We start from the raw sequence: 24638 nt of genomic DNA on the forward strand, positions 1-24638 counted from the left end.
AGAGACAGACAGAGAGAAACATCCATGTGATAGAGCCACATCAACTGGTTGCCTCCTGCGCGACCTGACCAGGGCCAGAGATGAACCAAGGTACAAACCCTTGACTGGAATTGAACCCGTGACTCATTGGTCCGTGGGCCGACGCTCGACGCTCTAACCGCTGAACCAAACCGGCCAGGGCTCATACATTCATTTTAAGTGATACTTTGGAATATCTGTAATCAAATCCCATGAGGATTTGGCTCCCAGTCACCCAGCCTGACTGGAGTTTTTTTATTTTTTAATCCTCACCCGAGGACATTTTTCCATTTTTTTATTCAGATAGAGTGGGAGGGAGAGAGAGGAAGAAAGAAAGAGAGAGAGAGAGAGCGCGCGTGACGTGAAAGGAACACACGTGAAAGGGACACATCGAGTGGCTGCCACCCGCACGACCAACCAGGGCCGGGGACAAACTGCAACCGAGGTACATGCCCTTAGCGGGAACCGAACCCGGGTCTCTCTGGACCGCAGGTCGATGCTTGACTGGAGTATTGATATGGGGGTAGTTAAGCACTCAGATGCTGACACCAGACAGCACGGGTTCAAATCCCAGCTCTGCCACTTAGAAGATGAGTGATTTTGGAGAAATTACCTAACCCCAGTTTCCTTAACTGTAAATGGGCCTGATAAAAGTCTCCCCTAGCCCTGGCCGGTTTGGCTCAGTGGTTAGAGCGTCAGCCCGTGGACCAAAGAGTCCCGGGTTCAGTTTCTTCTAAGGGCACATATCTCGGTTGCAGTTTGTCCCCAGCCCTGGTTGGGGTCGTGTGGGTGGCAATCACTTGATGTGTCTCTGTCACGTCGATGTTTCTCTCTCTCTCTCTCTCTCTCTCTCTCCTTCCCTCCCTCTCTCCCTCAAGATAAATGCAAAAAATGTCCTCGGGTGAGGATAAAAAAAAAGTCTCCCCTAGCGCTGCTGGGAGTATGCACTAAGTTAACTCAACTAAGACCCTTAGAACAGTGCCTGCTACAGGAAGCACTGAGCCAGCTGTGTCCGTTGCTGGTCATTCCTGTACATGCTGCCAGAGTGCCATTTGGTCCCTGAACCTGTGGGAGGAGCTGTGTGGGGGAATACTCTCAGGCCATTCAGAAGACATGGGGCAGGCAATGGCAGAGAACAGGGTGGGGTGTAGGCGAATTGATGTGGGCTTCCTCTGGGCCTCCAGGTCTGCTGTGACCCCAGAAGACTTCTGAGAGGCAGTATCTTGACTTGCCTCCCTGCCATTCTCCCTTCCAAAGAGCAGCCAGTCTGGGAGGGACATAGTTTATCTTTAATGGAAGTCATGGGTGCTCTGACGCATGGGACCCCTTGGACGGGGAGCTGTGGCCTGGGCAGCAGGACAGGCGTGCTGGCTAGAGGGCTCAGAAGATGTCAGGAACGATATAGTCAGTGTGAACACCATCGATCAGTCCGGCCCCATTGTTGTGGACGAACCAGCAGGTCACCTCAGCCCCATGCCGGGGGTCCTTGCTGTAGTCTTTTTGCAAGCCCCTGAGAAGAGACAAGGAAGCTGGGATCACCTTTTGGACCTATCAGGGCTACACCTCCCAGAAACCCCACCCCACCCATGTGACGTCAGGAGGAAGGCCTGGACCACTGATGGGCAACATCAAGGGCAGAGATGCTAAAAGAACAGCCCACCTACCTGGTGACTGTAAACTGTTGGTTCTTCACCACCATTGTGGCATCTGTCTTTGTGGCATTGGAGCCTGGGTGGAGGTCGGACACTTTATAATCAAAGGGGTGAAAGAACTGTCCTGGAAAGGCACATTGGGGGAAGCAGTTAGTGCAGGGAGCCTTCTTTGCTCATGCCTTGCATTTAGTAGGTGCTCACTGGAGATTTAAAGAGTTGCTTCAATTTTTTCAAGGGCTTGCCTGTTTCTGATAAATTTTGGCATCAAAGCCACTCATTTAATTCACCTGCTATAGAGAAGCAGATTTACTGTCAGGTGGTTATACCTCCTGTCTTTCTGGACCAATTTCAAATGAATCTGGCTAGGAGAGAGGTTTGGTGGGTAGGTGCCCACAAAGAACAGGGTCTGCCGGAAGGCCACAAGGAGCAGCAGTGTGACTGATGACCCATCCCACCCAGGAGGTCTCTGGGAGCCTACTGGACCTTTCTGTTTGCTAACCGGGCCTCTCTCCATTTGCTCCCAGGCGTATTTACATGTTAGTTTCACTGTGTGTTTGATCGCAGCCTTTTTGAGACACAAGACCCTCACCAGGACAAGCCCTCTTTGGATCTCTGAGCCTTGGAGGTCATGTTGGAGGTGAGCCTGTCCTGATGCCCAGCTGCAGAGCTGACTAGTCCACTGGCTTCAATGCCCCACCCACAGCTCTGCCTGCCGTGTCAGGCGTACCCAGCAGCCCATGTGTCCGTGCTGACATCCGGTGACTATCCAGCACGTAGAAGCCCAGGAAGTCATGTTGGATGGCACTCCCCTTCCATACTCGGTGCAGGACGACCTCAAAGGTGCCTCCATCCTCCACAGACACCACCAGGTTCCTCTTCCTGTTGATGGTCACCACCACCCTGCAGGGGCAGGTAGCCATGGCAACATGTGTGGCTGCTCTGTACCCCTCTCCATTTAGCCACCCTTGTCCTCTGGGACCCAGCTCTTATGACCCACTGCTCTATGCTTCTTCCCACATGTTGCTATTATATGTGGGGCCCTTGCAATGTGCTAGGACCTATGCCAAGCCTTCCAAGTAAACTGCATCATTCAGTTCTCACTCTGATCCTATGAGGACCGAGGCTCAAAGAGGTTAAGTAACTTGCCCAAGGTCACACAGCTATAAGCAGCAGAGCCAGGACTTGGACTCCAGACTGTCTAATATCAGAGTCTGTGTTCTTTGATTCCCACTTATCACCTCATCCTATAGCTCTGATGCTCAGCATTTGGGTTCTGGTGCTCAGAGGCGTTTGTTGAATGAATGAAGGTGTGAATGAAGGAACAAACATGAGATAAGGCATACTAAGACAAATACTGAAAGACAAGGCCAGAGAACTAGAGTTCAGCAGAGGAAGAGAGTAGGAGGGCTTCTGGGAAGAGGTGTCCAGCTTTGCGAAGATGGGATGGACTGCAGGGCAAGGGTGCCATGGGAGCATCCAGGCAGCTGGTCCAGAATACGTGTCCAGAAATCGAGGGAAATGGAATGGTCCAGAGGGTCCTACATGTCTGCACAGCCCACACGAAAGCACTATGAACGTCATTCACTGATATAGCTCAGGGGACAAGCTCAGACAGCAGAGCTAGCTCTGGGGCTTCTGCCTTGGTCCCCACCACACCTACCCCTGCCTCCCTGCCCGGCCCCTCCCGGCCCAGTTACCCATCCTGCCGCAGCGAAGCCTGGTCCCTCCAGGAGAACACAGGCCCACCTGAGCCAGGGTTCAGTGTGATGTTCTGAGGAGTCACTTCCAGCTGAAAGCCCGTTACAGGGTTCGCAATCCCCAGCCGCCCGAAGTACGTGCCCTCTTGCTGCCCAGGGCTCCTGGCCTTGTTGCCAATGAGCTGCCCATTCACTGAGAAGCCTGCAGTGGGGTAAGGGACCATCCAGGTCAGGGAGGGGCCAGCTCTCGATAGACAGTCACTCAGCCTGCCTTTGTTCATGCCTCCTTCCTGGGAGACCCCCACACCCCATCCATGCTGGCCTTCTTTAAGGGTCTTACCTCCCGAGAGGAGCATTCAGGTCTGGTCCAGGCTATACACGACACTACCTCCCTCATCTTGTCTCCCACCACACTACCTAGTCAGGACGGAGCCCTTGGGTCTGGGCCCCGAAAGAGGTCTTGCAGGACTTGGCCTGTTCCTTCTGTGACCCCAGTCCCTGACACAAGGGCAGGTCACAGTAGGTGCTGTAGACATATTTGTAGGGCCTCTTCCCAGAGGCCTCCTCTGACTCGAGCAACCAAAGAGCCCCTTCCCCGTCTTCACTGTCCTAACCGCAAATCTCATGTTCTGAAATGGTCATCTAAGAATTTGCTCACCTGTTTGTCCCCTCTAAACTACATGACAGCAGGGACTTTGCCTCGGTTCCCACTGCCCCTATCACGTGCTCAACAAACATCTGCAGATGAAATGACTGGACGGGGAGGACAGAAGTGGCTGAGGGCTAGAGAGGAAGTCACTCCCATCCCCGGAGCACTGCTGGGAGACAGATTCTGAGGCCCCTCAGTGATGCTGGGAGAAAGGCAGGGCAGGCTGGCTGTGTAGTTTGCAGGACCCAGTTCACAATGAAAACGAGGGGATCCTTGTTTAAAAATTGTTAAGAATTTCAAGACAACAACAGGAGACCATTAAACCGAGGCTGGGGCCCTTCTAAACACAGAGTCCTGAGCGCCTTCACGGATCACCCACCCATGAAGCAGGCCTTGTACAGGGCCCAGACAGGTGGCTGGGGTGAGAAAAAGGCAAGCTGAGGCCAACCAGGTGCACAGGGTGTAGGAAGTGGAGGCCCAGGCCATTGTCCTGTCTGTGGCTGAACGTTGAAGGACAGGCCCTGCCCTGTCTGGCCGAGGGTGTGATATCACCATACCTGTGTTGGGGTCCTGCACCAGACTCAGGACCACACCAGGCTCTTCATTGATGTTGAAGCACAGGGTGTCCTCTTTCTGGGGCACGTGGATGATGAAGTGGGGGTCACTGTCCACTGGGGACACAGCATGGAGTCCGTTAGACTGGGCATTGGACAGATGGAGCCAGTCGGGGGCAAAGGTTCAATCAGGCAGGGGTGTCCCTCAGACCCTCGCAAGGACTCACCACTGGTTACTTGGGTTGGCAACGGCAGGGCACTGGCGTAAGTCGGAGAAGGCTGCTCAACCGGCAGCACGAACGCTGACGGGCGAGCGAAAGGCAATTAGAAGGGAGGCGGCTGGCCTTCCCTGGAGCTGCCAGCTCCTTTCCCAGGCCCTCCCGTCCCTGAAGCCCCCGCAGCAGGGATGGACACTGAGCCCTTGTTGCCTCTTGGGAGGGGGGAAAGAAGTTTGGCCCAGTGCAGTGGGCCGACCTATTCTATCACCTTCCATGGGGACCTGGTAGGGCTGGTGGCAAAAGGGTGAGGGAGGCCAGGCCCACGTCAGGCTGTTGTCTGAGAGTCCCAGTGAGAGGCAGTGAGGAGAGCTGCAGCAGAGGGAGAAAGCCCTGGGCTGTCACTTCCTCATCAGGCAAAACCTAGGGGCTGTGCTCAGTACTGGACACAGCCTGGGGGACAGTAACATGCAGAGGAGAGGCAGAGGTATGTGTCATCCAGATGGCTGCCACTTACTCCTTCTGTGTCCCAGCATCTCTGTGGAAGACAATGATAGTGTCACCCTTGCCACCCCACACGAAAGGCATGTGCACCTTATTATCCAAGTGCACCCTGGGCCTAGAGCCAATCAGGCCTAGACCAGCCCTCTTCCTGGGGGGGGGGGGGGGTCCAGCCCTCCCCGGGGGCCCAGGCCTCTTCACAGACATTTGCTCACACGAAGGCGCCAAAGGAGGCCAGCGAGGGCTCAGGCTATGCCAGGTGGCAGCAGCTAGTCTGTGGTGATGTGGGCAAGGGCATCTCAGGGCAGAAGAGACCATGAAGGGCTGGAGGCAGGAAGATGGGGGTGGGGAGCTGCCTGCCTGAGTGCTGGAGCACGTGCCACTGCCCAGCCGCTGGGAGCCCCTTGAGAAAACCAACGTGACTTAAACACTCACCCAAAGGCAGAGACTCTGGAAGGGAAGAAATGGAGGAGAATTAAAGTCTAGGAGGTTTGGGGCCCTCAGAAGACTCCCCAAGGCCCACAGCCTCCCCCTCTGCAAAGACCATACCCTCCTGTGGCTTGTCAATGACGGGTTCCAGGCTGTCCTGGTCTGTCATGCCCCCCATGGTCATGGAGGTTAGCGGGGTCACAAATTGATAGTCCAGTGACATCTTCAGGGCTTTGGCCAACAGGTCGGTCTTCTCCTTCCCCTCTATCTTCTTCCTGTGAGACAAACACCTGCTCCAAGCCCCGAAGCCTGGATGACAATGGACTTGCACTCCCTCATCCTTTCACTCATTTGTTCTCTCATTCACCAAACACGTATTGTGCACCTGCAGTGTCCTTGGTCAGTGGCTGTCATCAAGGACCTCACGACTTAAAGACCTTCCACACAGAAAGCCTGGAGATTTGACAGGGTTGGGGGATGTGCCTCAGAAATACTCTGAAAATTTAACAGCTGTGAGATACTGGGCAAGTGGTCTCACATCTCTGAGCCTCAGTTTGCTCGTCTGTTAAACGGGAATAATGAGGACATTCTCCTGCACGTAGCGAAGATTAAATGAGTGTGCCTGGATGTGGCAGCTCCATGGTGAGGGGCAGCCTCCCCAACGGTAGCTCAGTGGGGACAAACAGTGGGCCGTCCTGTGGCCCCAGGGGGCCCTGCCCATACTATTGACTGTCTGGTTGCTGTTAACTCAGTGAGCAAAGCAGGACTGTAAATCTGAGGCTGGGGGGTACTCTGGGGTGGACAGTGCCTGCCAGGCAGCCACAGGGGTCATACAGCTTGGCCAGCAGCTCCTGGATGGTGAGGTAGGCCCAGAGGCGTTCGACGTGGTTCTCCAGCATATGGCCCCGCTCTTGGAGCAGTTTCTTCATCTCTTCCTCATTCACCAGGCAGGTTGTCTTGAATTCTTGGCCCTCCTGAAGGTTGTGACGGGGAGACAGGCCACGAGCTGTGAGGAGCTCGACCACTGGCTGGTGCTCAGGCTCCAAGGGGCCCCACTTTTTTCTGGTCTCTGAGCTTCCTTCTCAGCAGCCCCTTTCATTTCCATCCATCCATTCTTTCCACGCAAGCTTGCTGAGCATCCTCTGTGAGCCAAGTTGTCCTCGGCCCTGGGCAACCCAGGGATAGGAGAACCAGGCTGTGATCTCATGGAATTACTCTCTTTCAGGGATGCCAACAAGCACCCGGCTGCTTCCACCATGTAGCTGCTTCCACCATGCCCTACTCCTCCAGACACTCACCACGGCCCCAGGGGGCTGCACCTTTGATCTGCCACAGCACCCAGATGTGCCTTCTCTTCCCAGCTACAATAATGGGACAATGCTCCCTAAAGGCATCCCATGCACCAGGCACTGAGTAAGTGTATTATATGTGCATTATTCCATTTACTCCACACAGCTCTCCAATGTCACGTTACCCTCATGGTACAGAAAGGAAACTGAGATCCAGGGAGCTGGACCCATTTGCTCAAGGCCACCCAGCTGGTCAGGGTGGAGCCAGGGTCCCGCTCAGCTCTCCTCACTCAAGCCCTGAGTTTGGCACCCTCAACCACACCGCAGGGCTTGAGTTCACACCCTGCAGGGCAGGGTCCAGGTCTCGCACATCCTGACCCTCCACATGCACAGGAACACACACTCTGCACCCTGGCATAAAGCTGGGTACACAGTGGGTGTTCAGAAAATAGTGTTGAGGTGAGAAGGAAGAGGCTGGCCTCTTGCTCTCTCGTGCCTTGCAGGGCATGGTATGAGGAGTAACAGGTGGTCCATTTTGGGCCAAGGGACTGTAACTAATCAAAGCCACATTGGCTCCATGCCCTCCTGTCCCCAGGACACTTTCATGGAGGAATGTTCAGGCCTAGAGTGTGTGTGGCATGATTCGGGGTGGGGGCACTACCCTGGGAGCAGGGGTAAAGAGTGGGGAACAGTGTGAGTTTGCAGCCTCTAGGGACTGCCAGGCCTCTCCACCCTCCACGGCCCACTACTTACCCCATGGGCCTGCACATCAGCCTTGAAGCTGCTGAGTTTGTGGTCAGCAATGCGTCCAGCCACCATGATCTCCGAACCTTCGTAGTACTGTTTATGTCTGTGCTGGGTCAGGGCTGAGACGGAGTCCTTGGGGTATTGCAAGTCCACATCCACCAGCAGGGGGTTGGCTACCTGGTCATAGAAACCCTGCAGGAGTGGGAGGTGCAGCTTCAGAACTGGTTACCCTAGGAACCCAATGGGAAACCCACTCACAAAGTGGGGTGTTGGGATCCACACTTTATAGAAGGAATCACAGGCTCAGAAGGGTTAAGTAATTGGCTCGAGGCACACAGCTAATTTGAACTCTTGCCAAAGCTTATCTGCTCCTCTAGGCTGATGAGCAAATGGCTGCCAAGGCAGGGCTCCCAATGGGCTGCCGTTGGTGGTACACTGGGGGACAGGACAGGGTGGGGAAAAGAGGAGACCTGCAGCTGCTGGGTGGCGTCATGGTCCTCATAGATTCTCTGAGCCCGTCCATTGTTCTCCATGGACATGACCTCCAGGAAGCTGAAGTCCACATCGTGGCCAAAGCCCAAGTTGTAGAGCGGGAACCTGCCCCCGATGGCATTGCGGACATTCTTGAGGATTTGGGAACGGTCCGTCACCCCTGCAGCCACATACCCAGGCAGTGACTGGATGCCAGCTCACAGGCATGTGGAGCACCAGGGGACTTTGAGGCACACACCCTTCACCCAAGCCTCCTATCTTAGACGGGCTCCAGTTCCCACAGGCATCTTGAGGCAACGCTTCCTGCTGGCGGACCTGGGAACTGCAACAACTGCTAACAGCTCCTTGCCAGTCCCTATGGATCCAGCACAAGCAGATCTGATTCTGTTTTAAACCCTCCCATGGCTCCTTGCCTGGCCTTCGAGGCCCTGCTGACCTTTCCACCCTTCTTTCACCTATACTGCGTATGCCAGCTTTCCCGGGAAGGCCTGCCAATGCACACACCTTTTTTTGCTTAGGCTGTCCCCTCTGCCAGGGGGCCCTTCCTGCTTTTTCTCTCCTCCTTCCAGACTGCGCTCAGCTGTCACCTCCTCCAGGAGGCTTTCTGGGAACTTTTCTGGGCCAAGTGCCCCTCGTCTACGGTCCCACAGCCTCCTGACACCTTGTTCTTTCAGGGCCCTTGGCAGAATTTCTGCCCCTGAGTCTGCCTCTCCCATGGACCCTGGGATCCTCAAGAACAGAGACATGTTTATTCTCTTGGTATCTCTTCCTGGTCCCTAGTCCTGTGCTTGGCACATAGTCGGTGCTGAATATATAGTTCAATAGATTCAACCTAGGAATCCTGCCCATCCTCCGCGGCCCTGTGTAATGCTGTGTCATGCAGAAATTCCCCCAGTATCCCAGCTCAGGATAGAAGTATGCCTTGGAGCTCCTGTAGACTTTATGGTCTGAATTCTGTTTTTAGATCAGTGTTTGCCTTTGCCCTGAGCCTTTCTGACACCCAACAGTATCTCCAGTGCTTGGGTTTCTAAGTGTGGCCTTTAGAAATGCCTTTAGAAATGATGCGATTAGTACCTCCCAAGGTAGCCCTCAAGGTGCTTACCTTCTGTGGGTTCGCCATCTGTCAACATAATAAGAATTGGGGCATAGTTGCTGGGTCCTGAGATACTTCTCTGAGCTTTGTTCAATATCTCAATTCCCCGGAGCAAACCTCCATTCAGATTTGTGGCTGCAGAAGAGAGAAAGCAGACCAATGCATGCTCTCATTCTTAGGGGACAGAGAAAACACCAGGGTGGCCCGAGACACCTTGCCCTTACACCCGGCCAAGGAGAAGCGCCGCACAAAGTCCTTAGCTGCTTGCAGATTGGCAGCAGATGCCAGCACCAGTGAGCCCCTCCATGATTGCACATCAGACCCAAAGAGGACCAGGTCGAAGTAGTCCCCTGGCCGCATGTCATCCAGGATTTTAAGGAGTGCATCCTTCGTCTGCAAGGACAGGGCAGTCAGCGGAGGGACAGAGCCTCAGGATAGTGGCTTCTGTCAGCTCCAGATACCCATTTCAGAGCTCCCCAGGGCAGAGGTACATGGTGGACAAGCAGGAGGGGATGGCCAGGTGGTGCCAGGAGAGGAGCATCCTGCAGGGTCCTGGGTTTGGTGACAAGGAGGGAGAAGGCAAAGGTACCAGGAGTTCAAGGGGGGTGGAATTCAGAAAGAGAACCCCAGGGCCTGAGCTCCTACAAACTGCTCATCCTCCCTGGCTGAGTAGCTCAGTTGGTCAGTGTGTCATCCTGCTACGCCAAAGTTATGGGTTCAATCTCCAGTCAGGGCACGCAGAAGAATCAACCAATGAATGCATAAATAAGTGGAACAACAAATTGATGTTTCTCTCTCTCTCCCTTTCTACTTCTCTCTCTCTCTTTCTCCTTTCCTCTATCTCTAAAACAAAACAAAACAAACAAACAAAACTCTGCTCATCTAGCCCGTGGTTCTGCGGCGGCACCATTATTATTCCCATTTTGCCACTGAGGAGAAGTGAACGCACTTGCCCACAGTTGTACTGGGAGGAGGTGGCTGATTCCAGAACTCCTAAACCATTAGACTGTCCCCTTAAGTCACCCTGCCTCTGATTGGAAGCAGAAATCTCAAAACCAGACTCTGGCAACCAAATGAGCATGGTGTGGGTGATAAGGCTGAAGAAGCTTCCGCTGGGTGAACTTTAAAGGCACGGTTCACCTGCTTCACTTTCTGGCCTTCCATGGAGCTGCTGATGTCAATCACAAAAACCAGGTTCTTATTCAGGTTCGTCAAGTTTTGGGGGGCAAAGAAATGGGCAAAGTAGTTATTGGCGACCTGAAACACAAAGGAACGAGTGAGGCCTCTCTCATAAGCCCCTCAGCCCACCCTCTGAGTCTTGGGCCAGAAGCTTCGGGCTCACCAGGAGGTCGCAGGGTTTGTCTCGATTGACATCATAGGTCACCTTGAATTCCCCATTCAGCAAGGTAGTGGAGCATGTGGGGCAGGATTTCTGTTGGCCCACAGTGGGGCGGAAAAGCACATGGCCCTGGAACCATTAAGGGTGGGAGATATTACTGGTTTGTGCAACAGTAAATAGGATGTTTGCATAAGGTGTGTGTGTGTTGCATGGGCCTAGAAATGAATCAGGGGGGACCCTCACCCAGCTGCTGAGAGTAACACCTGTAGGTAGTTCCTTTGCTTATATGCTTCTGAATCTTTGGGATTTTCTTTAATAAGTATCACCACTTTCGGTACAAAATAAAAACAAAATAACAGCAGTATGAGAACATGAGAGCATGAGTCCACTCAAACTACGGAGTAAAATAGCAAGGCTGCAGCACCTGTGCTGTAAAATAGAACCACCTGAACGGTCAAAGAGCAGAGGCTGGAAGGAAGGGTGCAGAGTGGGCGTGAGCTCTGGACGGACTTGGTAGTGGTGCTCAGGGAAATAAGGATGGTTTTTACTCAGTACTTCTTTTTACTTCTGTACTTTCCACGTTCTCTTTTATTTATTTATTTATTTTACCCTCACCCAAGGACATTTTTTCTTTTTCTTTTTTTGTTCAGATACAGTGGGAGGGAGAGAGAGAGAGAGAAACATTGATGTGAAAGGGACACATCGAGTGGTTGCCACCCGCATGACCCAACCAGGGCCGGGGACAAACTGCAACCGAGGTACATGCCCTTAGCGGGAACCAAACCTGGGTCTCTCTGGACCACAGGCTGACGCTCTAACCGCTGAGCCAAACCGGCCAGGGCTCTACGTTCTCTTTAAGACTCTTTTATTTTTAGTTTTTGTTTGTTATAAAAATAAGATATGCTCATAAAAAACAACAACAACAACAACTTGATAAGATTGATAGAAAGACAAAGACCCATCCCCTCGGTCCCTCGCTGAAAGCAAGCATGTTTGCTAACACTCTGGAGTGTCATATTTTGTTTAAAAGGAACCCCTCAAAAACTGTAAAAAAAAATTTCTTTTAAATGAACTGTTATGAGTCACCACTAAAATTGATGAGAACTAACGGGTTTGCTCCTAGCTCCAGTTGAGGGAAGGTTGGGAAACACTCGCTAGGTATCACTCACCCATGTGCCATACACCTCCAGGACTGGGGAGGGGGCAGGCAGGGGCCTTCTGGGATTCTGGCAAGTGGGCGGTGAATGACAAGTGGAAGTGGCTGGTAGTTTAGTGTCTAAACTTAATTATGTTTCCAAGAACACTGCAGCTTGGAATCCTAACCTCATCAGCATCTGACATTTGCTCAGGAGCCCTGAATGCTTTCCTATGGGTGTGAGATAGGCAAAAAGAAAGCCAGTAACTCACCCCAAACCGTACAGCCACTGTGGGGACCTCCCCCAGCCTCAGCATGCAGGCTTTTGCTCAGTTGCTCTGAGAACCAGGAGTGCCAAGTCCCTCTGGGATACCAACCAGAACACACCTGCCTTTCTCATCCCTGTGGAAGCCTGAAGCCCTTGCCAGGCCAAGCTTGGACACTCCATAAGAGACCAGGCAGAGCAGTCCCAGCGGGCCTGCCACCACCCCAGCCATGCCACACACCTTTTTGCCTGAGAAGGACTTCTTGATGAGTTGAGTCCCTAGTTCCTTGGGGTAGAAGGAGGTCTGGGCATCCAGCTTGCTGATCCCCTGGGGCTCAAAGATGTCCATGTCGATCTGTATCATTGAAGCAATTTCTGCACCAAGGCTCCCATTTGGGCCATCATCAAGTCTCAGCCAAGAGCCAACATGTGCCCTGGCCACCTACTGTGTGCAGCGCCCACCCAGCTGTCAGCAAAGGGCCTGGCAAGTTGTAGGCCCTCCAGAAATATTAACCAAATGAAGGTGTGCATGCCTGCTGCCCTTAACTCAGCCACCACTGTGGTGCCAGAGAAATCACAGTCCCTTAGGCTGCCCAGGACTTCCGCTTTACAAACTACCTGGTCACTTATTATCTCTTGTGATCTTTGTGGCCGTCCTGGGATGAACAGGAACCCCCATTGAAGAGATGAGCAAGCCAAGGCTCAGAGAGGAGGAGGTTGGAAGGTTCAGGGAGCTCCTTGCCCATGAAGAGCCCATCAGGGCCCATCCTAAAGGGTCAGTCCCCTTCCCTGTGCGCTCAGGTCTGGGATGGTGCATGATGGCTGCCAAGTTAATGCTTAGAGCTACAGGGAGGGAGAGGCAGGAGCCTTGCTACCGAGACCATTCCCCTGAGCTTGCAGTCACCCGCAATCTACCTCAAAATGATTCACCAGCTGCTTGGGCTTGACTTTGATGACAATGTCGTACTGCGAAAGCCTTCGCTTCAGCACCTCCTCGTAGGTCAGCCGGAACATGACCTTGCTATGGGGACCGATGGTGATGTGGATGCTGAACTGCTCCATCGTTCTTCCTGAAGCTCTGGACATGCCACCAGAGGCAACAACACAGACAAATGGTAAGTGACATGTAGGGTGCTTGTCACCTAAAGCATGGGCCTCAAAATCAAGTTTTCTTATTTTAGTGCTGCTCCCTTGACCCTCCCCATTGTCTTAGCTGGCTGGTCAGAGTCGGGGCCCAAGGGTGGGGCCCCACTTCTCCTGTAGGCTGGTCTGGGAGGGGGCAAGTCAACACCAGCCTTGTCCAGGGCACCGGCGCTGCCATTTGAGTTGGGGCAGTTTGCTCACTTCCCATCAGCCTGGGGCCGCCCTCCACCCAAGGCCACCTTGCAGCCCTCAGGTCTGCCCCGAGGGGAGGGCAGGACTCACCTGACAATGCCGGCATTCTCTCCTAAGATGGCCGCCTTCCGGTACTGCTTCCACGCTGTCGCTTTATCTTTTATGTTCCCGATGAATGCTTTTCCATTTGCGGTGCTGCAGGGAGGAAGAAGCCCTCAGGGGAGGTGCCCTTCCCTGAACACACAGGTCCTTCCTATTGAAGGTGTTTTCAGTCCAGACCTGAGGAAGCCCTGTCCAGGTGAGTGCTCACAGGAGGGCATCTCCTGCTGGCCTCCCTCTGCCCACAGAGTTGCTCGAGGCCCCTTGGCAGTGAGGGGGGCGGCTACAGCCAGAGTCCAGAAAGAAGCCGTGAACACCAGCTTTTGCTCTTTGGGCCTTAGACTGAAAACATGGTCAGTGGCCCCAGTTTGCTGTCCACAATGGGAGCCCAGAACAGGCCTATAGGACTGTTCCTCCCTTCAGAACTGGAAATGGCTTGTGGCCCTTTGGGAAATGAGGAGATGGGGACACTGTCTGGTACACTTTGAGCCATGGTCTTTGGCTGGACCTGGTGAATGGACAGTTCTGGGTGTGGGAGTCAGGCAGGGCACGCACATGACAAAGTCACTGATGAAGGCTGTCCTGGGGATCTCCACATCGAAGGCTACTTCTTTGGCTTTGTCAGCTCTGTTGACCACTTGGCTGGTGATGACATAGTGGGCGAAGCGAGAGGTGACTTTGCAGTTGACTTTCAAACTCTGGATCATCACACCATCGACAGTCTAGAGTGAGACACGAGGGTGCTGTAGCCTGGGATGGGGGCCTCTGAGCCAATGAGAGGCCGTGTGTCGTACTGGCTGACACAGCCGCCTGAAGAACAGAACAGACCTCCCAGGGAGACCCACGTTCTCTCGCTACCTGAGTCCGAGCAGTTGGGGATGAGGTGGGGTAGAAGAGTCCCCATTTCCAGGAGACAGAAGTCCCTCTACCCAGAGCACTAACAGAGAGGCACACCCCCAGGGGATGGGGAAAATGAGGCTGTAATAATGGCCCCACCACAAACTCCTTTGCAGAGACTCACTCACTGTGTCCACAGCCTGTCGCTTCTGTAAAACAAACCAGGGTCAATGTGAGTACGAATGCTCAGGGGACCACCGCTCTTTGTTAAGGTATGGGAGTGGGACACAGTCTATATCCTCTGCCCCTTGGCTTCACCTTCCAGTCAGAGTTGGTCAAGGTGGTGGGGGTAGCCCCAGTCCCTGGAGTGAGGGTCTTGTGTCCCCTTCCCAGTCCCCATCCAAGCCCAGCTGCCTGTTTCTGCCCCGAGGTTTTACCCACATACCTCACTGCTTTTGAGCCTTCGGGGTGAACCCTGAGCGGGCATGGCCTGCAGGGTGAGGAGGGACGCCAGGGACACACACAGCAGCACCCGCAGCCCCATGATGCCATCCATGGTCTCAAGGCTCCGCTGCCTTATCGCTTCACTCAGACCATCAATCAATAAAGTGCTAGATAAACATGGATTAAACATTAGACAAGATGAAGGCAAATATTATAATTTGGGGGATCAGAAACTGACAGTGAAAGCTTTCTCCTTGGGAGGATTCCCAGCTGTATCAACTCCTGACCAGACTCAGACCATGCCCCTCTGTATAGGCCTGCACTCCAACAACATGAATTGGGAGGACCCCAGCCGCTCATCTCATCCTGGGTCTGGCACAGGGCACACCAGTGATACGATGATGTGTCAAGAAGCCACAGTTAGCCCTGGCCTGTTTACTCAGTGGTTAGAGCGTCGGCCTGCGGTCCAGAGAGAACTGGGTCCGGTTCCCACTAAGGGCGCGTACTTCGGTTGCAGTTTGTCCCCGGCCCTGGTCGGTCGTGCGGGTGGCAGCCACTCGATGTGTCCCTTTCACATCGATGTTTCTCTCTCTCTCTCTTTCTTTCTCTCTCTCTCTCTCTCTCTCTCTCTCCCTCCCTCCCTCTCTCTCCCTCCCACTCTATCTGAACAAAAAATGAAAAAATGTCTTCGGGTGAGGATAAAAAATAAAGCCACAGTTAAAAATGAATTTCTAAACTTTGTTAGGTGTTACTATCAAAATTCCTTAAGTACCGGGAGGGAAGGGATAAACCACAGAACTTGTACGCATGTACGCATAATCGATGGACGTAGACATCAAAATGGGGGATGGGGTGGGAGGAGGAAGTCAATGGGGGGGAAGGGAGAAACATCTGTAACAAAAATAAATTAATAAAAAACAAAACAGCCCTGGCCGGTTTGGCTCAGCGGTTAGAGCGTTGGCCTGCGGTCCTGAGAGACCCGGGTTCGGTTCCCGCTAGGGGCGCGTGCCTCGGTTGCAGTTTGTCCCTGGCCCTGGTCGGTCGTGCGGGTGGCAGCCACTCGATGTGTTCCTTTCGCGTCGATGTTTCTCTCTCTCTCCCTCCCACTCTACCTGAACAAAAAATGGAAAAATGTCCTCGGGTGAGGATAAAAAAAAAAAAAAATGAACTTGAAACTTTCTCTAATATTAAGACTTTGTAAAAAATAAATAAATCAATAGAAAAGTGAAAATAAAATTCTTTAAGTATCAACAATCTTTTCAGACTGTGATACTTTGGCCAGGGAGGCCTGTGCCTTACAAAGTATCTGCCCTTGTTGCGTTTCTGATGGCACCAACCCTCGCATTTCTGCCAGAGGCAGTCTAGGCAGTCCTAGGGATGCGTAAGGGGTGACCCATGCTTCAGGACAGTTGTCTCATCTCTCCAGACCTCCTTGCCCAGATTTGAAAAGAAGAATAGAAGCAGCCCCCTCATTCTTCCACCGGGACAGGAGATGACAACGAACACCCCCCTTTCATCGTGGAGGTCTGGTTATGTGCCATGCATTGCTCTAATCCCTTTATTGTCTCATCTAATTTTTATCCTCATGGTGTCTCTGAGTGTTCCTAGTATGGGGGCCTCTGGGCCTGTGACAGACTTCTGCGTGGCACTGGGACTCAGCACCAAGCTCTGATGTAAGGGGCCAGCAAGTGACAGAGTAGGTATCCAAATTCAAACCCAGACCTTTCAGACTCCAAACCCCAAGCCTATCATGTAATCACAGAAATGCCCTCTGCATTATTAGGAATAAGGGAGAAACAGAGTCAAAGACCCCAAAGACTCCAAAGACCCTTCTTTTAACTGCAATTTCTTAATTTTTATGCCCAAGCTCTTTATATCTCCTACAAACCACAGCACCCTGGACAGACATGGCCCCTGGTCAATCCTCTCCAGGGCTTTGGGTGGAATGTACTGGCTGCTGTGACCCTGATATGGTGAGGGGACCCAGAGGCCTCTTTGATTTCTATTTGCTTGTCCTGGACTTTGTTTCACAGAGTAGTTTCTGGGAAAGGTTTATTGTACCCAGGCCAGAATGACCTTTTGGCCTGTTTTCTGGCCTTTGTAAAAGATGTGCTGGATCAACACAAAACTTTACATTTGAAGTTCTGTTTTCCTGCACCAGTATGGATTGAGCCCTGTGGTAGGTTGGGCACAGTGCCAAGCACTGGGGCACCACAACGATGAAACTTGAGTGCCTCACTGTGTTCAGTGAGCTGATGCTTGGGAAAAGGAGTCAGACAAGTCAAAGGAAGCCCAATGAATCCAAGGAGTGGTCAGAAGCTAAAGAGGAGCATGAAGGGGCAGTAGAAATCTTGAAGGGGTGGAGCTCATCTCGCACAGGGTTTAGGAGAAGGCTCCTGGAGGAGGTACCTGGGAAATAGAGCCACGCAGGAAGGGAAGATGGGAAGGGGAGGGAGAGAAAAGCAGGTGGGTAAGTATGAAGCATGCTTGGGGAAAGTGCAGGTGTTTGTTTGACGGGATCAGAACCTGATGGAGAATGTGGGAAAGAAGGGTGGGAAGTGCTTCGAAACCAGCTGGTGCAAGGGTCTAAAAGTGGCCAGTCTTTGGGTGGGAAATACTAAAGTATTCTGAGCAGGGATATGGCAAGATCAAGACTGGGATGTTGGGAAATGGCTAGGCTAGCACCAAACCTGGTACATAGAAGGTGCTGGTAACACATCTGTGTGGCCTGGGGAGGATAGAGGGTGTGGGGAGAGCCAAGAGTGACCAGTGCCTGGCCCTCTTCTTAGCGTTTTTGTCCTGATTCATTTATTGCTCACAACTACCCCCAAAAGATAGATACTATTATTGTTCTCTTGTTACAGGAAAGGTTGGCTAACCTTGTAGACCTGGTTGGTAAGGATAGGGGTGGACAGAAAGCAGCTGAGATTGCTGGAAACTGAACCTGGGGGCCCAAGAGGGTGGCTGTGCTGCTGGTGCAACAGGACAGCACATAAGACCAGACCTTTCCAAATTCCACCCACACAGCCAACTGCCTGCTTGATTTTCTCAGAGCCTCTCAATCTGATATGTCCAAACTAAAATAATGACCTTTCTCTCCCCTTCCTGCACCCATCACCAAGCCTGGTCTTTTCTATCTTGACCACCCCAATGAAGGTCATCACAATCCTTCCAGGAATCCAAGCCAGAAAGCTTGGTGGAATCTTGATGTCTCCTTCCCCTAGACACCCTACGCCAAGCCCCACCTTCAACCTCAAAATATTTTTCTAGTCCATTTACTTCTCTCCAAATCCCCAGTTACCAATGAGTCTAAACCACCCTCATCTCTCACCTAGATGTCTGTTCTCCCCAATTCCACTCTGCTCCCGTGGCAAAGTGGAATTCTCTAGTGGCAATCAGAGTATTTAAAAAGGTTGATCTGCTCTAGGCCTTTCCTTGTCTAACACACATCCAGGTCCTGCATGATCTGGCCCCTGCTGACCCATCCACATCACCCAGCCACGGCCCCTCTATGTCTCTGAGCTTCAACCATAGAGACATTTTCCTGATCCATGTAGGTGGGTGCTTTTTTACTCATTATTTTATCAGCCACCAGTTTATCCATTCACACTTGCTGGGGTGTGGAGGTGGAATCACAAAAGAAGTCCATTGGGCCTTAGCATATGCTGCTCCCTCTGCCTGAACAAGTTTTCCTTCAAACTTAAATCCAAGCAATGCTTGCTTGGGAGTAAGCTCCCCTGAATGCCTCGGGTGGGGCTAGTGAACTTTCTGCACAGCACTGACCTCAGTTAGCAAGGATAACTTGTTAGTATGCTTCAATGATTAATGGCCATCTCCCTCTCTGGCTGTAAACTCCACAGGGGCAGGACTCTGTCTCATTCACTTTGTGCTTCCAGGGAAGGGCACTAGCCTTGCATCATGTGGGCCCATACTAAATGTCTGTAGAGTAAATGATACGTTTGACAAAGAGCAAGTTGAGGGAGGTAAAAAGCAGAGGACAGATCACAGAACCTGGGGAAATCTCAAAACCCAAGAGAGCATGAGATGTTAGAAGAGAATAGAAATGTATAAGGGGAGCAGGAGAACCAGGAAAGTTTTAAAAAACAAGAAACAAGAAGAGTCCCCAGAGAGGCAAAGACTGCCCAGGGGAAGAGGGATGGGTGAAGACTAAAAAACACCAAGGGAATCTGAGTCATTTTCCAGGAAGCTTTCTCTGGGACAGATGAGGCCAATGACTATAGTGGGGTCTAGGAGTGAGCAAGCCCTAAGGCTTCTAAAATTGTTTTGAGTTCCTTAACTTCTGAGGGACTCAGTTTCCTTAACTGTAAAGTGAGGATGATGATAGTAGCAGCCTCACAGGGTTGATGTAAGGATTAAATGAACTAATGTACTTGACTCTGGGAGGAGGCTGGGGATTAACTGCAATGGCATATGAATGAACTCTCCCTGGTAAGAAAGAGTATGCTCTCATTATATATTTTCAACAGGGCAACATTGCCCCCAACTGGACAAAAATTGGTTGTCAGATGTAGGCAGAAGAAATCTTACATTTCAAAGAGATGAATTCAGGTTCCTGAAAAAGACACTCCTGGGTTGTAGAAGATACTATATTTATCTCCTCAAAGGGATACAGGAAGGCTTTAAAATTGCAAGCTTTTTTTTTTTTTTAAATCCTCACCCAGGACATTTTTGCATTTATCTTCAGATAGAGTGGGAGGGAGAGAGGAAGGAAGAGAGAAAGACATCGATGTGAGAGAGACATATTGACTGATTACCAGCCACTCAATCCCAGTGGTTGAAGACAAACTGCAACGGAGGTGCATGCCCTTAGCGGGGCCGAACCCCAGGAACCCCAGAATCTCTGGTCCGCTGGCCAAAGCTCTAACCGTTGAGCCAAACCGGCCATGGCAGTTGCAAGCTTTTCTTAAGTTAATGCTCTAAGAGAGGGAGGTGTTGGCTGGAGCAAACAATAAATTCTTTTGGCAGCTGTTAGAAGCCATGCCAGAGTTTGGTCAGGTCACTTAGTGCAGGGGGATAGAGCACTTAGGGACTTCTTTGCACGTCTCAATACATAAGCTGATTTTTTTAGGGGTGAAGCGTGCAGATATATTCAGTCTACTTTGAAATGAGTAGAGAGCAAGCTGCACTGCCGGATCCAAAAATAGACTTGTGACAAAGGGGGTGTGTGTGTGTGTGTGTAATATGTTACTTGCAAGAGTATAGAGTCCGTCATTACCACCCACCCCCATTAGAATGTGAGCTCCCGAAGGGCAGGGAGTTTTTGGGCCTGGCACAGGGTAGGCAGCTAATAGATAATTGTAAAACGCATTTCCAGTGCTAGCAGAGCGCTTAGAACAAGCGCCCGATAAGCGGAAGCTTCCACGACTAATGTTGCTCCCGATCCGGAAGTTCCTGCTGGTGGAGCTGGGGCCGAGAGTGCGTGCAGGGCCGACGGAGTCGCTCTGGCCGCCTGGTGCCTCGGCTCTATGGTCCTGCGGAGCCGGCCGAGCCGCTCTGTGGAGCCTCGCGGGCCGCCGGAGCATGCGTGCAGCTGCGCCGCCGAGGATCGCTATGGCAGCGGCGTCGCCGTGGGCCCGGCCTTCGCGCTAGCGCCCGGGCCCGGCGGTCTCCGTAGGGCTGGGCACCGCAGCTTCTCGGTCATGAGCTGAGCGTCTCGCTGTGGCCAGCTGCCCTGCCTTCTGTCGCCGCCGCACCCCGACTGTTGCCCCGCGCCGGGAACATGCCCCTGGCCTCCTACTGCTACCTGCAGGTCGTGGGCAGGGGCAGCTACGGGGAGGTGACGCTCGTGAGGCACCGGCGGGACGGCAGGCAGGTCGGCGGAGTTGGGGCCCATGAGGGGGCGGGGACGCGCGGGGTTCGCCTAAGGCGCTGTCCAGAGGTTAGGCCCTGGGGTGGTCCGAAGGGTACTCAGCTCAGATGGCACTGACTCAGGGCCAGTGTCCCAGACGACCAAGACCAGGCCATACCTTCCTGTAACATGCGCCCTGAACAAACACCCTATAGTTTTCCTTTGTAGTATTAGTTGGTGTGCTTGATCTACATACTTTCCCCCACGCTCAACAATCCCGTGAGATCATGCATTCCCAGGACCTAACACAGCGCCTGACAAATATTACTCCTTGATTGATGGGTCCCATATATATGACCTGGAGACTACTGGACTCCCTTAAAACTCAACTCATCACCTTCCCACCAAACCTTCTCTCATGATTCCTATTTCAGTGCCTAGCACCACCAACCAGCTAGCTTCGCTCTTCCCCCACCCCCATTCATCTGTCCACTAAGCCAGCAGGCTCTTGTCCATCTCCACTGGTACCACGCCAATCCAGGACATCATTATCTCTAGGTAAACTATTGTCAGAGCCTCCCACTGGTCTTCCCTGCCTCATGACTCGCTCTTCTCCAGTCCGTCCCTTTCATTGCAGTCTTAGTGATCGTTCTAAAACCTGTATCTAATGTCACTGCTGTGCTTAAAGCACTTTATCCCAACTTCAGGATGAGGAGCCAGGTCTTTAATGTGGTTTATAAGTAGGGTGACCATATACTGTATTGTACAAACTGGGACAAGTTTGAAATTGAACGGAGGTGCCTTTAATAATTACACCAACACAATGGGACTGCCCCAGACAAGTTTAGAGATGTCCCCCTAAGTATAAGGCTCTGTCACCTATTTTTTCTTATCTTGGGTGCTGGTCACTCTGCCTGGAACAAGAGCTCAGGCATAAGAGATTTATTCAGTAGGCAAAGGCATACATGTTTAGGGAGCGGAGGGTCATGAGTTTTTTTGAGTGGAGAATGGGGTTCTAGCTGTAATAATGGCCCTTGACATTTGAGCAGTAGTTTCCTTTTTTTTTAATCCTCACCCGAGGATATTCTTTCATTGATTTTGTTTGTTTGTTTGTTTTGTTTTTAGATAGAGTGGGAGGCAGGGAAGGAGGGAGGGAGAGAGAGAGAGAAATATTGATGTGAGAGAGACACATCGACTGGTTGCCTCCCACACAACTCCAACCAGGTACAGGGATTTAACTGCAACTGAGGTACATGCTCTTGAGTGGAATCAAACCTGTGATTCTGGTTCGCGGGCTGATGCTCTGACCAGTGAACCAAACCAGCCAGGCAGTAGTTTCCATTTTTATGAAGCACATTTATATATGTGTTTGCTGAATAATGAATTGTATGTTCTTTTGATTGATTGAGAGCAGTGTATTAGGTATGAGAGGATATTGATTTTTTAAAAAGTGGGAATGCTTTTGTATGTTGAGGGTCAGTGATTTTTAACCTTGTTGGGCTATGGATCCCTTTTAGTACTTAATGCAACCCATGGATCTATTCTCTCTGCAGAAATTTTTTGTGATGCACCTTTCCCCATTATTAGTCTGACCTGTAAAAAGTACTATTAGTGATAGCAAATGTGGCAAATGTTTCCCCCCACACAATTTTTTGCTTTGTGAATAACAAAATTACTAGGTTATTGAATTGGTTTCAGAAGGTTAGTCTTCTGAGGACCCTCAGAAGAACCCTAAATACTTCTGAACTGATAAAACTGTATGTGAATTTAAAACACATGTTTTCTTTGTAGTATGTCATCAAAAAACTGAACTTACGAAATGTCTCCAGCCGAGAGCGGCGAGCTGCTGAACAAGAAGCCCAGCTCTTGTCTCAGCTGAAGCACCCCAATATTGTCACCTACAAGGAGTCATGGGAGGGAGGGGATGGTCTGCTGTACATCGTCATGGGATTCTGTGAAGGAGGTGATCTGTACCGAAAGCTCAAGGAGCAGAAAGGGCAGCTTCTGCCTGAAAATCAGGTGGTGGAATGGTTTGTTCAGATCGCCATGGCTCTGCAGGTACTCTACAGACTGACAGCATCCTACTTGCTCCAAGGGGACAGGGGGGATGGCAGGTGGATTTTAGGAAAATTCTTCCCCAAATGTGTACATGAAAAAAATTTATTTTGGGGAACATACATTTATGAAGTGGACTCAGTCATTCATGTTGTAGCATTGGAATGTTTCTGAATGAGTGATATCCATGTTGAAGTAGACATGGATTTCATGTCTAATTGGAGGGGAAGCCAATTCTCTATTCACTTAATATTTATATCAAAGTATTTTGTTTTGTTTTGTTTTGTTTTAATCCTCACCCAAGAAAATTTTTCTATTTATCTTCAGATAGAGTGGGAGGGAGGGGGAGAGAGAGAGACATCAATATGAGAGAGACACATCAACTGTTTGCCTCCTGCATGACCCCGACCAGGGCTGGGATGAACCGTAACCGAGGTATATGCCCTTGATAGGAATCGAACCCGCAACTCATTGGTCCACGGGCTAACGCTCTAACCACTGAGCAACTGGCCAGGACCCAAAGTGTATTTTAAGGGCCCCAAGTCAACAGAGAACAAAGAATGACTATGTTTGTTACGAACTGATTAGCTGTGTCACACTGCAATGTGGTTGGGCTAATTAATATGCCTTAATGGTAGGATTTGTGGCTTTAGCCTTGTGGCAGAGTGAGTGGAAATGCAAAACATGTTTATGGTTTACTATACACATATTCAATAGTGAGACTGTTTATGAAATACTCTGGAACTGGGCAGATTTGTCCAGAATTAATTTACCTTTTAGTTTAAATTGTAGGATACTCTCTCTAAATAAAAGTGAACTTGTTATATTTGAAAATATTATTAAGCTGAAAATTTTATGAATCTGAGAGGACTATGCACCTGACCGTGTATAAGTTGTTTTTTCTACCTTCAGTCGGAGTTTTTAAACATGATTTTTAACTGGATCCATATAACACTAAATGGTATAATGGTCAATGAACAATTGTGAAGGATATTGGGCAAATTACTGCATGGAATTTTATTTTTTTATACCTTTTTTTTAAGCTATGTCCACTTTTAATACATGCTGTAGTACACAAACAAGTGTGTGTTTGGGGCTGCTGAGCACTTGGGGGAACCCAGGGTGCCCGGGGTGTGCCTGTGCTCAGTACTCCTTTGTGGAATTGTTGTGGGCCCTGTCAGTGAAATTTCGAGGCCCCAGGGTTGGCCAAGGGGATGTGGGGGTCAGGGCCAGATTCACCCAGCTGGGCCCATGGGAAAGCATGTGGCTTTCATTGAGTCTGCAGATACGGTAGTTATCATAGTGGACCTTGTAGATCACGTCCTTCAGGTCTTGGTGATGGAAGCATGGGTACTAAGTGCAGCTGCAGCATTTGGGGTGTGGGCCCCTGCGCCAGGCCCAGTGGGGTGGCCTTCCACACTTTGGACTTGACTAGTGTGTTCATTGTGGACTTGCCTAGCTTGCTCTGCCCAGCACTGCCTGCTCCACCACCCACCGTCATTGCCAATGCAGTCACCATTATTGTGCCTGCCCTTTTTTATTTTTAATGTTTAAAAGAAATTTTTTTTAGTACCAAACTTGAGGATATTTTTCTATTTATTATTAGATGGAGTGGGAGGGAGCGAGAGAGGGAGAGGGAGAGAGAGAAACACTGATGTGATAGAGCCACATTGACTGGTTGCTTCCCGCACGACCAAACCAGGGCCGGGGACGAACTGCAATTGAGGTAAGTGCCGTTGACCGGAATCAAACTCTAGACTCATTGGTCCGGGGACTGACGCTCCAACCCCTGAGCCAAGCCAGCCAGGGCAATGTTTAAACATTTTTTTAGCCCTGGCCAGTTTGGCTCAGCGGTTAGAGGGTCAGCCTACGGTCCAGAGAGACCCGGGTTCAGTTCCCACTAAGGGCATGTACCTACGTTGCAGTTTGTCCCCAGCCTTGGTTGGGTTGTGTGGGTGGCAGCCACTCGATGTGTCCCTTTTAC

At 51.2% G+C, this 24638-nt stretch overlaps 2 protein-coding genes across 3 annotated transcripts in view; one reads left to right on the forward strand and one right to left on the reverse strand.

The window, feature by feature from the left end:
• Positions 1 to 1398: 1398 nt before the first annotated feature.
• On the reverse strand, positions 1399 to 14902 carry ITIH1 (inter-alpha-trypsin inhibitor heavy chain 1). Its single transcript, XM_036267116.1, has 22 exons — positions 14792 to 14902; positions 14535 to 14555; positions 14065 to 14231; positions 13501 to 13605; positions 12991 to 13153; positions 12317 to 12430; positions 10679 to 10804; positions 10477 to 10593; positions 9561 to 9729; positions 9346 to 9471; positions 8222 to 8403; positions 7758 to 7943; positions 6550 to 6689; positions 5836 to 5990; positions 5722 to 5736; positions 5303 to 5323; positions 4798 to 4872; positions 4574 to 4687; positions 3368 to 3569; positions 2398 to 2570; positions 1683 to 1794; positions 1399 to 1528 (listed from the first exon to the last, which is right to left on the reverse strand). Exons 1-22 carry the CDS (start codon positions 14900 to 14902, stop codon positions 1399 to 1401), a joined length of 2724 nt encoding a protein of 907 aa, XP_036123009.1.
• A 5461-nt stretch (positions 14903 to 20363) lies between these two features.
• The window catches only part of NEK4 (NIMA related kinase 4), a 40489-nt gene continuing 36214 nt past the window's right edge, over positions 20364 to 24638 (forward strand). For both annotated transcript variants that reach the window (XM_036267353.1, XM_036267354.1), the window contains exons 1-2: positions 20364 to 20623; positions 22391 to 22657. In XM_036267353.1, the coding sequence (XP_036123246.1) occupies positions 20531 to 20623; positions 22391 to 22657 (360 nt within the window). In that variant the 5' untranslated portion in view covers positions 20364 to 20530. The remainder of the gene's footprint in view (positions 20624 to 22390; positions 22658 to 24638) is intronic.

This window comes from Molossus molossus, unplaced genomic scaffold (genome assembly GCF_014108415.1).
Source record: "Molossus molossus isolate mMolMol1 unplaced genomic scaffold, mMolMol1.p scaffold_m16_p_18, whole genome shotgun sequence".
Lineage (NCBI taxonomy): Eukaryota > Metazoa > Chordata > Mammalia > Chiroptera > Molossidae > Molossus > Molossus molossus.

Excerpts from the sequence above, each read along its gene's own strand:
- ITIH1 (XM_036267116.1), bottom strand. The coding sequence starts at position 14,902 with ATGGATGGCATCATGGGGCTGCGGGTGCTGCTGTGTGTGTCCCTGGCG. Across the intron at positions 10,594-10,678 it reads ACAAACCCTGCGACCTCCTG|GTCGCCAATAACTACTTTGC; the intron begins GTGAGCCCGAAG and ends TTTGTGTTTCAG. Across the intron at positions 3,570-4,573 it reads GGTGCAGGACCCCAACACAG|GCTTCTCAGTGAATGGGCAG; the intron begins GTATGGTGATAT and ends ACCCCACTGCAG.